This window comes from Glycine max, chromosome 6 (genome assembly GCF_000004515.6).
Source record: "Glycine max cultivar Williams 82 chromosome 6, Glycine_max_v4.0, whole genome shotgun sequence".
Lineage (NCBI taxonomy): Eukaryota > Viridiplantae > Streptophyta > Magnoliopsida > Fabales > Fabaceae > Glycine > Glycine max.
Window position 1 is genome coordinate 21532426 of NC_038242.2, and position 15528 is coordinate 21547953.

At 30.0% G+C, this 15528-nt stretch overlaps 1 protein-coding gene and 1 long non-coding RNA gene across 2 annotated transcripts; one reads left to right on the top strand and one right to left on the bottom strand.

Annotated features, from left to right (window-relative positions):
- The first annotated feature begins 207 nt into the window (after positions 1-207).
- LOC100786904 (PRA1 family protein B4) lies at positions 208-534 on the top strand. Its single transcript, XM_003527099.2, has one exon. The coding sequence runs from the start codon at positions 208-210 to the stop codon at positions 532-534; it is 327 nt and encodes a 108-aa protein (XP_003527147.2).
- Positions 535-9837: 9303 nt separating this feature from the next.
- On the bottom strand, positions 9838-10847 carry LOC106799147 (uncharacterized). Its single transcript, XR_001388908.3, has 3 exons — positions 10290-10847; positions 10127-10200; positions 9838-9955 (listed from the first exon to the last, which is right to left on the bottom strand). It is a non-coding gene; the product is annotated as an uncharacterized lncRNA (long non-coding RNA).
- Positions 10848-15528: the final 4681 nt, after the last annotated feature.

Below are 15528 nucleotides of genomic sequence, written 5' to 3' on the forward strand. Positions count from 1 at the left end.
GAGGCGGTGGCAATTTTGTAATTCAGGGGAGAAATATTGATTTTTACGTCGCACATTCTAAGGTGGTTACAAAGAACCGTCTTAGAATGTAACCTAGTGGCAATGTTGTAATTAACATAAATAAGACTACGACGGCTATCGCGTAAGCCCGTCTTTGTATACTGTAATGTGTTTTGACCAATAAATTACCTAACCCTAATCGTGTTGATGCTTGCGCTTTCGCTCATCACGCATTCGTTCTCGCTATTCGTCCTCTTCGGTCTCCTCGCGTCGTGGTCGTTCCTTTATCTCTTTCTCCCTTCGGATCAGCCTGTCGTCCTCTTCGAACGCACCTTTGTCATTTTGCTCACCAGTGTTGGATCCTTGTTGATCTCTGCCCTCATGGTTGGATTGGCGATCGTGTGCGCTTACGGGGCTTTTCGCGTTCCCGAGGATCTGTTTCTCGACGATCAGGAGCCTAACAGCTCCGGATTCCTCTCGTTCCTCGGCAGCGCCGCCACTTCTGCCGCCGCAGCGGCAGTCGCGCGCGTGTAAACGGCGGGATCTGGATGGCCTGTCTGTTTGGTGGATTCTTCTTAGGTTGGTTCGGCCTTTTTAGTTGTAATATGTTGAATTGAAATTGTTGCGATATTCTTTGTCTTTTGAGATCCAAAGCGAATTGCTTAGGGTTTAGTTCTGTTACTACGTTTGTTTTACACCAAGATATTATTGTGCTATTAAACCTCAAGTAATGCAGCAGCTTAGTCATTGATTTTGCTTCTGAAATTGTTTGTCATTTTCGGTAGATTTGTATGTGTATTTTTTATTCCATTGTCGTAATGGTACGTTTTAATAGTTGGAATTGGACTAGAGATTCAGAGAATGAGACTGGATTTTCAATTAAACTAAAATATACTCTATTTTGATTGAGATGTAGTATACATAAATTGATAATTTTCTTTAGATGTTTAATCATTAATGGGACAAAATTTAAGTGTTTTTAGTGCCATTTTGGTTTTGGTTTGTGCCATTTTGGTTCTGTTTTCAACTATCATTTCTTCATTGATTATAATAAAGTATGAAGTTTCACGGAAGAAAGCAACAAGAAATGGTAACAAGGAAGAAGAGAAAGAAACATCATTGACTTTGTACGAGGATGAAATTTGGAGGCCTTGTTTGAAAGGAATCAACTGTGTCTGGTTGCTCAGGTTTAGAGTTTTTGCCTTTGCTGCGCTTTTGGTGCTTCTCATACTCATTGCTACTGAGGATGGAGGAAGCATTTTCTTCTTTTACACTTAGTGAGTTTTCATTCCCTTTTGAATTTCCTTATGTCAAAATTTGAATGTTGTTGAAATGAGTATTATACGGATAGGGTCTCTCTGCATATCTATGACTACAGTCCAGTTACTATAAAGTTCTCAATAAACACTTACCAGAAAAAAAGAAGAAAACTAGAAGTTAAAATAAATCAAACTTGTAAATTAAAATTAATTTATGCATCTTAACTTTTTTCTATTGTGCTAGAGAAGTTTGATTCGAAACTAGGCCAATACGTGTGTATAGTTCTGTTTTAACTTTTAAGAGTCATCCTGCCTTGTTGGTATGGAACATGAAATAAGTCTGGCTGGAACACGAATTTGCAAGCTTATTAAACTTTAAACAGAGTTAATTATTCTCAAACCAAAACGAATTCTAGCAGATTGTTCTAGAGGACCTAGGGATAATTCTAGCATATTGTTCTTCTGGTTTTAACTGTGAGGCCAATGTTCTCCCATACATAATATTTAGAGGCTATAAGATGTTAAATTTTATTGGACCAATTGACAAATTCTTGGTATGCTTGGTTAGGGATAATTCTAGCAGATTGTTCTGGTTTCAAGTGTGAGGTCAAAGTTCCCCATACATAATATTTAGAGGCTATAAGATGTTAAATTTTATTGGACCAATTGACCAATTCTTGGCATGCTTGGTTTGTAATGAATCAAGACAAATTCTGATGGCAGTGAAATTTTACTTCCACTATGTTGAGATAGTCAAGCTAGACAGTTGATTCTGGATTGGGTCTCAACTCTTCTACCTTTTATTTTTCATATTTCTAAAAAAGTAAAGAAAAGAATAACAATCTAATTTTGTGTACTGTTTTTTTTTCTGTGTACAAAATTTCTCAGTAATTTTTCACTATTCACTAGTAATCTTTGAAAATCTTTGCTAAACCATCAATTATTAAATATTAGAGTCTTGTCTTCCATCAAGTTGATGTATTATAATATATAAATGGTTAACAATTAATACTTTTTCAACACAACTTTTATTTACTAAGATTTATTGAAGCTCACAAGATGGCGCAAATATTACTCTTTATTTAATAAGTCTTATGCACTCTAATAAAGCATGAATACATCATTTTGTGACTAGTACTTGTAATGGATTTATTTAGGTACTTATAAGAATATGTATTTTTTTTATAAATAAGTTTTTTTTAGTAATTTTTTTCATTTTTAAATTTTTATTGAAGTAGTATTTTTTAACCCGTTAATTATTAACTAATTTTAAAGTTAAATATGTATAAAATGTATAAACATATATGTGTGTGGATACACTCATATATGAATCAAATCAAATATGTATAAAATGTATAAACATACATTCATATAAATGTAGAAAATATGGTTTGGCCCATGATTTTTTTTTGTGTGTGGGTAATTTTATGATATTTTTAAAGTTGGGGGTAGGCTTAGCAATCCCCTCCAATGTCCTTTATTTTTGCCCATGATTTTTTATTTGGCCCATAATAAGCACTGAGGGACTATAGTCTATGGATGGGCTGCATGCCCAGACTATTGAAAAACCACAGAACCAATATTAAAATAACTAGTAAAAAACAATCAGAGATATCAGCCAAAAATTGATTCACAAGGTAATAAAAAATATTTAGTATGATATCATTTTAATTTTCACAAAAAAATAAAAATTTATTTAAGGTATTTCGTAATATCTTTTTTAGAAGTGAATTTGTTATTATTCATGAATATTTTTGTATATCATTGAAACTTAAGTTTAAGTATATATTATGATATATTTAATTTAAATTTTTGTGTATTTTGAATGTTAAGCAGTGGTGTTTTATTTTTATTTATTAGATTTATAAAATTATGATATTATATATTTCATAGAAATGTTCGTGTTAATTAATGACATTCTATTTTGGGGTACATGGCTTTACCAACAATATCTAACTGAGATTTTATTTGTAACAAAAATTCTGGCAGCCTAAAAAAGTATTAGATATAGTATCAACAACTATTAAAATGAAATATTATTCATCTTAAATTTTTTTACTTGCTAAACTCATTATTAATATTTTATAATAAAGACTATTTAAGAGAAAGTGGAGTGAGAAGAATTTTAGTGCCCCACTCAACCTTGTTGGATGTTAAGAATTTCAATATCAACAGATTATGAATATAATAATTATAGCAAGAATACTAAAAGAGTAGTAGTAAAGTCACGTTAGACAAAGAAAATGTAGCAATATTTCACAAAAGACATACTTGGTATTTCACCATATATACTATTGGTATTTTTTTAATTAATTAAGTTAATACGTGTATCAAAGTTAATTTATTCTAATGGATTATTCCACCTTTTGATACAATCTTTCATAGGAATAAGAACACAATGTTTATAGGGATGAATGGAAAAGATGGGTGATGCGCAAGGACATTGATCGTCCAATGGCAAGAGAAGAATGTTGCATAGTAGGTTCTCTTTTTTTTCCTTTGTTTAAAATATAAGATTCATTTTCCCATTTCTTTATTTAAATAGTAGTTTCTGTTCTAATTGGAAGGTTATTTTTTAAATATATTTTTGGTGAAATTTTATAAAATTCATTTGATAATTACATTGTTTAGTTAGCAAAAACATTATAGCATACTCAAATTTAACAAATTGTAAGTTCAAACTTTTTGAGTTGGAACATGCCTTGGACTATTTTTTTGCAATCACTCCCATTCTCTTTATTAATGTTTAATATTATATATTAAAGGTTCGGCTCATCCAGCGCTGCTTGACTATTTGGTATTTAAATAGGAAGCAGAAAAGCTTAAAGTAGCTTTGGAAAGTGAAGTCTTGAAGAAGATTGAGGTAAATTGGGCGTATATTGTAGTTAGGAAGTGGCCATCAAAAGACAAGGTAAATTGTGATAAATCATCGGTCTTCCACTCTTTCCACTGTTTTTGAATTACTATACATAGACTAGTCATTCTAGACAAGAAATAGGAACTTTTTTGAAGCATTTTCTTGAAACTTGAATTATTTAGGTTCCACTATTTCTATCTCTGATATCCCAATTATAACCTAACAGTGTTTTTTATACATTTTATTTTGTTTTCCTGTTTTTAATTCATAAGGAAGTGCAAGTGAATCTGAAGATGACAATGAGAGAAATGATGTTGTAGAGGAAGAAACAGATGATGATGACAATGCCTTTTTTGATACTCATGATTGGTACAACAGTAGCTACAAGGTAACACTTTATATTATGCTTGTATTTTAATAATTTTTATTAAATATATATTAATTTGATGAATAATTTTCGTCAAATATATCATACATATGTTCTAGACACTATAGAGCACCTGAGCTCATATTTGGCACAACTGAATATACTTCAGCCATTGACATCTGGTTGATCTGTTGGATGTGTTTTAGTTGAGCTGCTGCTTAATTGGATAGGTTGGTGGTTGTCCATGTGATCTGTTTCTCTCTTTTTTTTTGTTTAGTATATTTAATTACAAATTATATTTTCTTTTTACAGTCTCTCTGTTCTCTAGTGAGAGTGGAGTTGATCAACTTATTGAATTGGCCTATTTGAAGACTTGATCAAATATTAAAAACATGATCACTGGTAAATGTTAAAAACATTTTTCTACAAACATTGGGTATATTATTTTCTCACATTAGCTTTGCCTATATTAATTGCCTTCCAAGTTTAATTTGCTTTCACTTGTTTTTCTATTTTTTTCAAATTTTTTATTGGTTACTCCCTTGTGGTTTAATGGTGGCCTTGTTTTCCTACTCAATCTATCCATCTATCTTTCTTCAAACTTTTTTTTAATTGAAGGAAAAATCTATCATATCTCCTTTGTACTTACTGGAGTTTTTTTTTTTCCTTTGATGTCCTTGTTTACGGTTTAACTAATCTTCATTTAGGTTTTTCTGCTTTTCTAAGTTTGTTGTTGTTTGGTCACTATGATTTGATTTTCAGCTAAAAAAGTTCAATTTTTAACAATTGGGTACACGTGAATTTGCGTTTTTTTTTTGCTCTCATTTATGATGTTTTCCTCCTCCTTTTTAGTAATGAACAATCAGAAAAACTATTTCTTTGAAGCTGGTTAATCTTGTTTTTTTGTATGAGTTAATGCACCATGAATTGCTTGTGGATTTGACCTATAATTGTTTTGATAGGTTTGAATTGGAATTCTTATATCGGCTAATAAATCCATAATATCATTTTTTTTCCAGTGGACCAACAGCTTGCAACTACCATTTCGTCTTCGGCCTTCAAAAAATTGTTGTTTGGGCTGCAAGATTGATCTCATTCATGTAAGTCATGTCAATTCATTTGCTTCAAAATTCTTGAATTTTTTTTATTAATCTCGTATATTATTATTTAGTTTTTATCAATCTATATAAATTAATTTTTAAGATTTTAACCTTTTTTTTCACTTAACATATCTTTGATATCATTGGCTTTGTCTATCAATACCTTAAGTTGTTGCGTGAAGATACTCCACCAGAATGGATATTTAAGGAAATTCAAAATATTGGAAACATAGATTTCAGATTTGTGGAAGAGCAGCCTCCACATGATTATTCTGTTGAGCTTGCAGGTTTGTAATTTATTTTCTTGAAGTTTCCTTGGCAAACATAGACTCAAACTTTTTTTTTCTTGGCTTATATTAGAGTAGACCATGATGATACCATAATCATACATCAAATCCACTCTCAATTTGAAGCATGATGATACCATAATATTGTATTGTATTGTAATGGATATATATATATATATATATATATATATATATATATATATATATATATATATATATACACATATATATTGATTTTTTCACACTTGTTGTAGTTAAATGATTTTATTTATGTTGAAAATGAAAATGATTATGATAGTTTTGGTTCCTATCAATGTTGAAAATGATTAAAGATACAATAGACAAAAAAAAAATATAAACAAAAAAAGTCGCGAATATGACGTTTAGTATGTTTGATTTACTATGCCGGTTATGTAATAACCGTCTTAGTATATTGGACATACTACGTCGTAGAAGGCCATTGCCTACAGGCACATATAAAGACGGTCCCTCCCAACCCGTCGTTGTTGGCAGAACTTTCTAAGACGGTTATACGGTAATCGTTGTAGAAAATAGGGTTAGCATATAGGTATACTAAGACGGTTAAGCTAACAACTGTCATTGATTGGTCCGACATACTACGACGGTTATGTGGTAACCGTCGTAGAAAATAAGATATACAACGATGATTCAAAAGCCCGTCTTTGTAACATTTTTGCCTTTCACGATGCCTTATTTTACGATGGTTCAAAACCCTCATAAAATAGGCATTTTAACCGACTTAAAAAGTAGTTTTTTCAGTAGTGTTCATTAATTCACACATTACTGAAAAGTTAAGATTAGAAAATTTTCATATATATATATATATATATTATAAGATACTTTATATTTTTTACTTTGAAAGAAACTATGTGATATATACAGAGTTTGATAATAATTATTACAAGTTATGCTTTCACTTATTATATAATTTATCTTATTTATATCATGAACTAAGGTTCTAAATTTTTTACATGACATGTCCAAACTTTTTATGTCAAATTTATTTTTCATTTTCTTTGAAAACCAAACAAGTTACCTTTTGATTGTTTAAATCCACAATATCAATCTTATATAGATTATAGATTGATGTGTCTTTTAGTAGTAAAAAGGATAGTGTTATAATCTTTTTTTTTACTCTGTATGTATATTTGTTAAAGGATGTCATATACTCACTATAACAAAATTGACTTGTTTTTTTTTTAAATAACAAAACTGACTTATACTAAGTAGGTTATATTTTGCTTATAAAGAGAAGTAGCTTATATTTTAATCTTTCAACACATAAAACATTGTCAATAAATAGTAGAGGTGGCTTACACTACTAAAAAAAAAGGCCTTTTACATCGGTTCTAATGACTTTTCTACATCAATTATGACGCGTGGTGGTAGTCCAATGTTGTCGAATAACGACATCGGTTGAAGGACCGTCTTTGAAGAACATTGGTACGAAGACGAGCATGGTACCAAACTCTTCTTAGAATGGGAATTGTTCTATATCGGTTGTGTAGGTACAACAAATGTAGAATGTTAGTTTTCTACATCGGTTCTGAGGGTGAAACCGATGTAGAATGAGACTTTTTATTATTATTTTTGCAAACTTTATAAACCCAGGTCAAATTTCAGCTATCAAATTAGTTAATGAATAAGTACAAGAAGCTATGTTGCTTATATGTAATACAATACAAATATAATGAATAAATACAAGAAGCTATATGTAATACAATACAAATATAATGAAATTCAATAAAATATTTTGTATAAGACAAATTTCCTAACCAACTGGGTGCTACACCTCCAGTTTCAATTGACATGACTATATAGTGGTCCCAACTAAGACCTGTAAATGAATACCAAGTCAAAAGAAAAAATATGGTAAAATGACAGCTAAATAACTTATCAGCATGAGAGTTGACTTGAAACTAACAGACTTGAAAAAGCACAACAATTACAGAGAAAATAACACATTAACCCTGTGTTTGGATGGGGGATTTAAAAATTACTTGGAAATTTAAATACACAACATTTTGATTGCCTTGATTTAAATTCCTTTCATTTGTAAATATTTTGTTTGGATGAGGCAATTCAATTTCTTGTATTTTAATTTTCTTGTTTGGACAAAGTAATTCAATTTCAATGAAATTTAAGTTCTCATTTTTAAATATTTATTTAAAAATTAAAATTTCAATATTGAATGAAAATAAATATGAGTCATTTTTTAAATAGTTAAATATTCAAAATAAATTTAATGTTATAAATATATAATAATAATTTTTTTAATATTTAATAGTTAAATAATCAAAATAATTGTAATGCTAAACAATTTTGAATCTTACACAATATTCTTGTAGTAACACACAAAAAAAATTGAATTAAATAATACTACAAAATTAAAAGATGAATGATATGTAATTCTTTATTCTTGCTGAAAAAATTAATTATCTAGTCTCTTAATAATTTTAAAAAACATATTAAAATTAAATAATTATGTAATTTAATGATATTTATCTCATACAAAATTCAAATGATATTAATTTTAACAGAAGAAAATACTTCAATCCATGTCAACACCTAAAATCATATATCATCAACATTGATATCACTTCACTTATAATATTCAATAATTCACAAATTATTTTACAAATTAGAGGATCCAAAACAAACAACATAATCAAACAATTTTAGAATAATAAACTTTTTTCTCTTGCTTTGTAAGAATGCAATTCCTCTCTATTCCTTGCTCACGATAACCTAACATAGAAGAAACAAGATAATATAGTCACAACAGGAAAGACAAATTACTACAGTGAAAATATCAAAGACAAATAACTATAGTGAAAATATCAGTTGAAGTAATTGCATTGTTAACTATGCTAGGATCCATTTCTTCTTAATCCAAATTGCATGATAATGATATACGATAATATTTTGAGATTTAAAACAAATATGTAGATAAAAGATGTAAATAAGCTCTAAATTTTAATGTCCATATTTTTCTACATTAGGCCTGTCCCAAGCAAGAGCCTAGAATATAAATTGGATGACAAGAAATGTCTCTTAACTATATATAACAACAAAAAAAGAAGTTTTTTTTTTCTTTTTGGGTTTGATTAGACCATTGTAATCAAAATCTGTGGAGTATTCCCCAAGCTCAACACACATGTTTTGATTGAGAAGACACAAGTCCTAGAGCTAATGCCAATTAGAATTTCAAATAGTTCAAATAGAGGCATAAGGTTTTTCCCAAAATAAAAAGTAATGATGTAAATGTAGCTATAAAGTTGACTATCATTTCCCACTACAAAGCAAAAGTGAAAATATAATTATTCAAGAATGGGGGTACAAAGGAACATTTCAACCAGACGAAGCTTACAAATTTATATGTTACAAACTTTGTATATAGTCCACCCCAAGAATTTCATCAAATATCTTATTTTTTATGTTTTAAAATTTAACCTGTGACATGCATTAACATGCCTTATAGTTTGAAATGTCATAGACACAAACAAACTGAATATCAAATTTGATAAATACCCAAACCCTTCCCCATCAAAGAACAAAAAGTAAAGAAGCTGATCTCAAATACAACAAGCACGCGGTTGAATCCTGTATAATCAAGAAGTACCTGATCTAGTGAGTTCCTCAGCTTACTCTCCATTTCTTCAATCATCCTTCCCATGTTACAAAGATGACCATCAGCAACTGATAGCTTCATACTAATCTAAAATATAAGGAAAAACTAATTTTGGATTAAGAAAAAACTAAAAAAAAAAGTTGCCTCAAGCTAAAAAGCATATAGATATATGGACTTTATCAAACAAGAACCATGTAATTAATTCAATGTTCAATGAAGGTGCATTGTTCATTATGTGACTTTATCAAACAAGAACCATGTAATTAATTAAATGATCTAATTGCCAACAAGAACTAATTCTGTCAAAACTTGCCTGATGTCTAATTGATCTAGATAAACTAAAAGTTCCTGATGACTCATTATTTGTAGTCAGAGTCAGCATAACTGTACTGGTTAACTGATAATTGGTGTTTTCTTCTTCCTCTGGTCCCACCTAAATTAACAAAAAAATGAGAGGACTAAGAATTAATGAAATAAACTTGCAAGAAAAGAATCAGAAAAATTAGAACTAAATACAGATATTTTAGTTTCCCAATCTATTGAAAGTCACTATTATACATATGCATTTATCATGTTTAATCTTATAAATGGAATGATACTTTACCTCTATAACATGTATAGCATCCCATGCACCTTCCTCTAAATATCCCCGTCGACCCTGCCCTGTCTTTGAGCCATCTTTAATCATGGAATTGCAAAAAATATCACATCAAAAAATAGGTCAAAAGGATGAGTAGCATTAGAGTTTACTCAAATAACAACCCCACCTTTCTTTATTAAAAAGCAGGCTACGAAACCTTCATTATCATCTTCCCACATGTAAACTGATGAAATGCCACCTTCATAATACCTACGATATTATCCATTAATGGTGCATATTGTTTTAAAACAAAATAGCTCAATAATTGTATTCAGATAGACAGCAAGAAGAACAACACAAACATGATCATGATCTTCAATTCATTTTCTTTGGAAAGAAGAAGAAGCGGAAATTAGGTAATAAATAATAATTGATCAGGGAGAAAGGTTTCTTAATAAGACATCTAAAAAGTTCTTATAGAAGAATAAACACAAGCACCTAGAGTGCATGGTCTGTTCCTAACAAATTTGCAAAAATGTCCACAGTACAAATTAACAAAATCAAACAATGAGCAACGAAATCAAACAATGAGTACCCACAGTATAAAACCAATGAAATCAAACAACTAAATAAAAAATAAATCACAAATTAACAAAAAAAAAATGAACACACCATGGCACAGCAAGAGTGGGTCAAAATCGCAAGGGGAACTTACTTGAGAGAGAGATAGGTGTGGTGCGTGAGGGTGGCTGAGAGGGAGAGAGAGGTACGGAGAGAGCTAGTGTGCTGAGGGAGAGAGCGCGCTAGCATCATGAGAGAGAGTGTGCGGCTGAGAGAGAACTATCATCGTGAGAGTGGCTGAGATGGAGAGAGAGCATGTGACTGAGAGGGAGAGAGAGCCTGAGAGTGGCTGGAAATTTTAATTCCTCTATTTTTGGTGAGAATTTAAAATTCTGCCAATTTACTTTATTAAAATGCTTCAAAAAAATAATGACATTTTAATTATTTCTAAAATTCTTTATCCAAACAGATCATTTTACAAGGAAGCATTTTAATATCTCAGTTAAAATACTTTACTCACTTTAATTGCTCCATCCAAACACACACTAAAGTAGTTCTATTCTAATACTAGAATACCACCAATATGTTTCAAATAGTCATCCACGATTCTTGTTAGTTTCCAATTTTACTATAAATACCCAGCTTGCTTAATAAACCCACTATCCTAGTATCATAATTTTTCTTATCAAAAGTATATATAGTTTCCATGTATAGGGTTCAATAAAAGACTACAAACATTCGCATTGAAAGTTCCTCTAATTTACAAGCTAACTAGTAACTTTTTCGGTCATAAGAAAAAATCTGATCTCACTCAGTCCTTGAGCTGCTCCAGAGCGTTCAACATTACTGTTATCAGACTTTAATGTGTTCAATATTACTGTTATATATCAAACAAGCTTGAGAATCTCATGAAGCATTTTGTTACTTAAACTATATAAGAAAAAAAGCAATATAAAGCATGAACATTGCATATGTATAGGCAGAGAGCACTGACTAGGATATGTGATTAATCAATAGTGAGTTTCTTCTACAACTTGCCGCTATCCAGTATGCATGCACATCTCATAGAATTATGAGTAAGCTATAATAGTATCTTTTTATAATTTTTTTTCTAATATTTTATAAAGAAGATATAATTAAAAATGTATTTAATGGTTTAAGCATGGAAAATATTTAACGTTTTCTATGTTTAACAAATATAAAGATTAATAAAACATGTTCTAAGAAATTCAGAATTAATATATACTAGCTTCTAGCTAGTACTATACACACACCTTGTCCGCTTCGAACGCTGCATAAAGTTTTCAAATTGGACACGTTTTTAAAATAATCCGGCAATTGAATTTAGGTCCCAACTCCCAACTACACATTTTTGCTAGCTAGCTGCATTTAGCCTTTCACATTTTTACCCATTTTGCCACGGACTGCAGACTTTGACCAGATGACGTCTAAAGGTCAGATCCACACCAGTTAATTATCAAAATAACAGTAGAATTATTCAGATAGAGCACAAAAATTTAACTTATGTTTGACATACAAGTCTATGTTTTTTCTCCACAAATGAATATTAGAGAAATTCTCCACAAAAAGTGTTTTCATTTTTCATTTAAAATATTAGCGTGAGGATAGTTATTTATTTATTATTTATTACTTTGGTGAGAACGTAAAGATGATTGTTTAGGAAAAGAATTTCATTTTTTCAAATGACATTGGTGAAATTAAATAAAGTTAACTAACATTTTTTACTATTGCGAATTAATATTTTTTGTTTTATATTCGAGGTCAAAGTAATAAATTTTTTATTGAATTTTTTTTAATTAAATTCAAAATTAAATAAGATTTTTTATAAGTATATCCTATATAAACATGTTATAATAATTAGTCTTGTAAGTACTTACGGAAGAAAAAAAAAATGAGTGCAAGATGAATTCGACTTTACTATAGATTAAAATTAATTATAAAAGTTTTCTCACCAACTTTTACAAAAACTAATGTGTATAAGTTCATTATATATGTAAATATATATATATATATATATATATATATATATATTATTTTCTCTCTCTATATATATATATATTATATTTTCTCTTAAGATTATACATATTAAAAAAATTAAATAACTATATTTGGTAAGCATGGAATGATCATATAAAATGCAGAAATTTCAATTGAATGAAAAGAAGAGTACTTGAAGAAAAATTGGCAATATAGGCTGAAGTGCTTCTGGAAGACAAAATCCAGGTATGAGAATTGGTCCTCCCTGCAGAACAATAATACTCAATATGTGCAAATTAACAATTAGGAACCTAAAAAATATCTGAAAGTCCCAGATAGGAATAAGTTTAATAGTAACAGCCTCACCTTCTTCTTCCTTCGTTCCTTATCTCGGGATGTTGACACGGCATCACGGACAAGTTTTATATACGAAGGCAGCACCTCCTTGGGTACTGAAATAATGACCCTTGACAAAGCTTCCCATGCAACCTAATGAAAAGCAAATTATAACAATATACTATATAGAGGATCTATATACAGTAACTTTTCGTCCGTAATTTTTTTTAATTCTTTCAAAATAAATGTTATCTAAAACACAAAAGCAAACATATTTTATATATATATTTTTTAAAAATTACAGTATCAAAATTAAAAAATTAAATTATGAGGACAAAATTAGTATTTAAGTCTAATATTAATAATAATTTTACAATTTTTTTAACATTTTTAATGGCTGTAAAATAAAAATAAAAATGTTTTATTGAGAATAAAAATTTTATTTTGAATCCTATCAAGTTTATGGATTGGTCTTACTTGCATATCGTGGTGTATTAAAATTACAAAAAAAAAAAAGGCAAACTATAGATTAAGCTAAAACAATGCAAAATCAAAATCTCATTTTGTATAAATAGGAGTACACTTTAAATAATAGGATAGGATTACTAATTAATTATTACTATTGTTTGAAGTGGGGGATTAAGGGATAGTGAACCTGCTGTGTATGATGTTTCTCCCTCCATTGTGATTTCTCTCAACTCATAGATCCTTTAAAGATAAGAGCTCTAGATACCAATTTGTTGTTTTTTTTAATAAGAGTAGGCAGAAATATTAAACAATAAAAGGGAGCATAAAGAAAGAAATTGAGACTGCAAAGGCTTACTTTATTCTGATATGAAGTAACGTATTTAAAAGCATGGAAAAGATAATAACTGCTAACAAAAAGATAACATCACTAACAGAAAGATAACACCACTAACAAATCATGCCTAGAGAATAGGATCAAAACTGCTTTATCCTATCAGTCAACATGACTTTTATTTTTTCCTTAAAAATAGCATAAAAATCTCATCTACTATAATTTGTTAGGCAGTTCCAACAGTCAAATCTTAACAGAAATACCTCAAAATAGATTGCTCTATCAGTAAGAGTAAGTTTGCCAGGCCATGCCATATTATTCTCCCATTTCAGAACAGGTCTCTTACTGTTGGAACCAATGCATAAAATCCTCTCCTCAGAAAGTTGAGGAAACTCTGGAATTTGATATGATATCTGTTTATGATGCACTCTGCAGTAATATCAGTACTAGTTCTGAAATTGTATCAAGCAATAAGCATGCTGTAGAACAACCACAAAAGGAAAGATGGAACTAACAAATTATATCATTTATTTATGCTGCAATACTCAACTGAGGCAACTGTACCATATGAAAAGTCTATAAAATACAAAGATTTTTATCATATAATTGAAGCATCAAAACTAAAAGTGAACCTCCAATGTAATAGATTTGAAAATTGAAGGGCAAATGAGAGGAGTCTAAAGCATAAGCATTATAACTCATGGAAAATTCCCTGGCCTCTAAGACCACCAGAGGAGGGGGTGCTTGATGTTGTAAGTTCATTCCCTCCCCCCTCCTCCTTCTCAGGCTCATGGGCGTTGAGACCTTGCTGTACTCAAGAAATAAACATACTCAGTTCTGAATAAAGATATAAATATTTGGCTTTTAAACTAGATTTGAGTACAAACACAGGGTTTCCTCTATAAAAGAGTTTCCTCCTTCAAAACACAAGGAATAACAATCTAACATCTTATTTCCCTTTTACTCTGCAACACTACTTATATATCACTATAACTATCACATCATAATTTATAACTGCCTAATACAAAATTAATATCAAAATAGATGCCTAATGACTTCCTAATACATAATTATAATAAATCAGGTTTTTCCCTATAAGACCTCCTAAGTAAACCTAAAAATAAAAAATAAATGTAATGTGTCCTAATAGGAAAGCTGCTTACATACGTTTAGTATGATAGATTGAAAATTATATTCTCATGTATCTCAGTCATAACTCCACTCATAGCTAGCAAGAACCACCCTATATTTTTGGATTGAAGAAAGCAGTTTAAGAAAAGAAACTAAACAAATTATCAGAATCATTTAGTATATTAGTTTATAGTAAACATTTTAAGGCAAAAGAAGAAAATAAACATTATTTAGTGCTTTCTCTTATTACACTGTCCTTTTCAGTAATTTTGGGATAACAACAAATAATTTTACTGTGCATTTCAAGTGGCAACTTACTCGAAAATTTGTTGTTGTGGTTGTTCCCCTGTATTTTAGTGCTGCCAAATCGTAGGCTCTAGCTGCCTTTTCTTCTTTATCATAACCTCCTGCAAGTAGTGACAATAAATGATAACCAAATGTAAACAAATTTTAACGTTCTCTTCTTACTTTTGGCCTAAAATAGAGGAACGTTGTAGATCATCATGCCTTGCCTTCCTTTGCGAGTCTGTCCGTCTCTTCTACAACTATTATCCCACAGGTGAGCCTCGTACCTCCTCGTCCACCTATGCCTTCAATTAAG

Bases quoted from the DNA above. Each gene is read 5' to 3' on its own strand.
- LOC100786904 (XM_003527099.2), top strand. From the start codon at position 208: ATGCTTGCGCTTTCGCTCATCACGCATTCGTTCTCGCTATTCGTCCTC.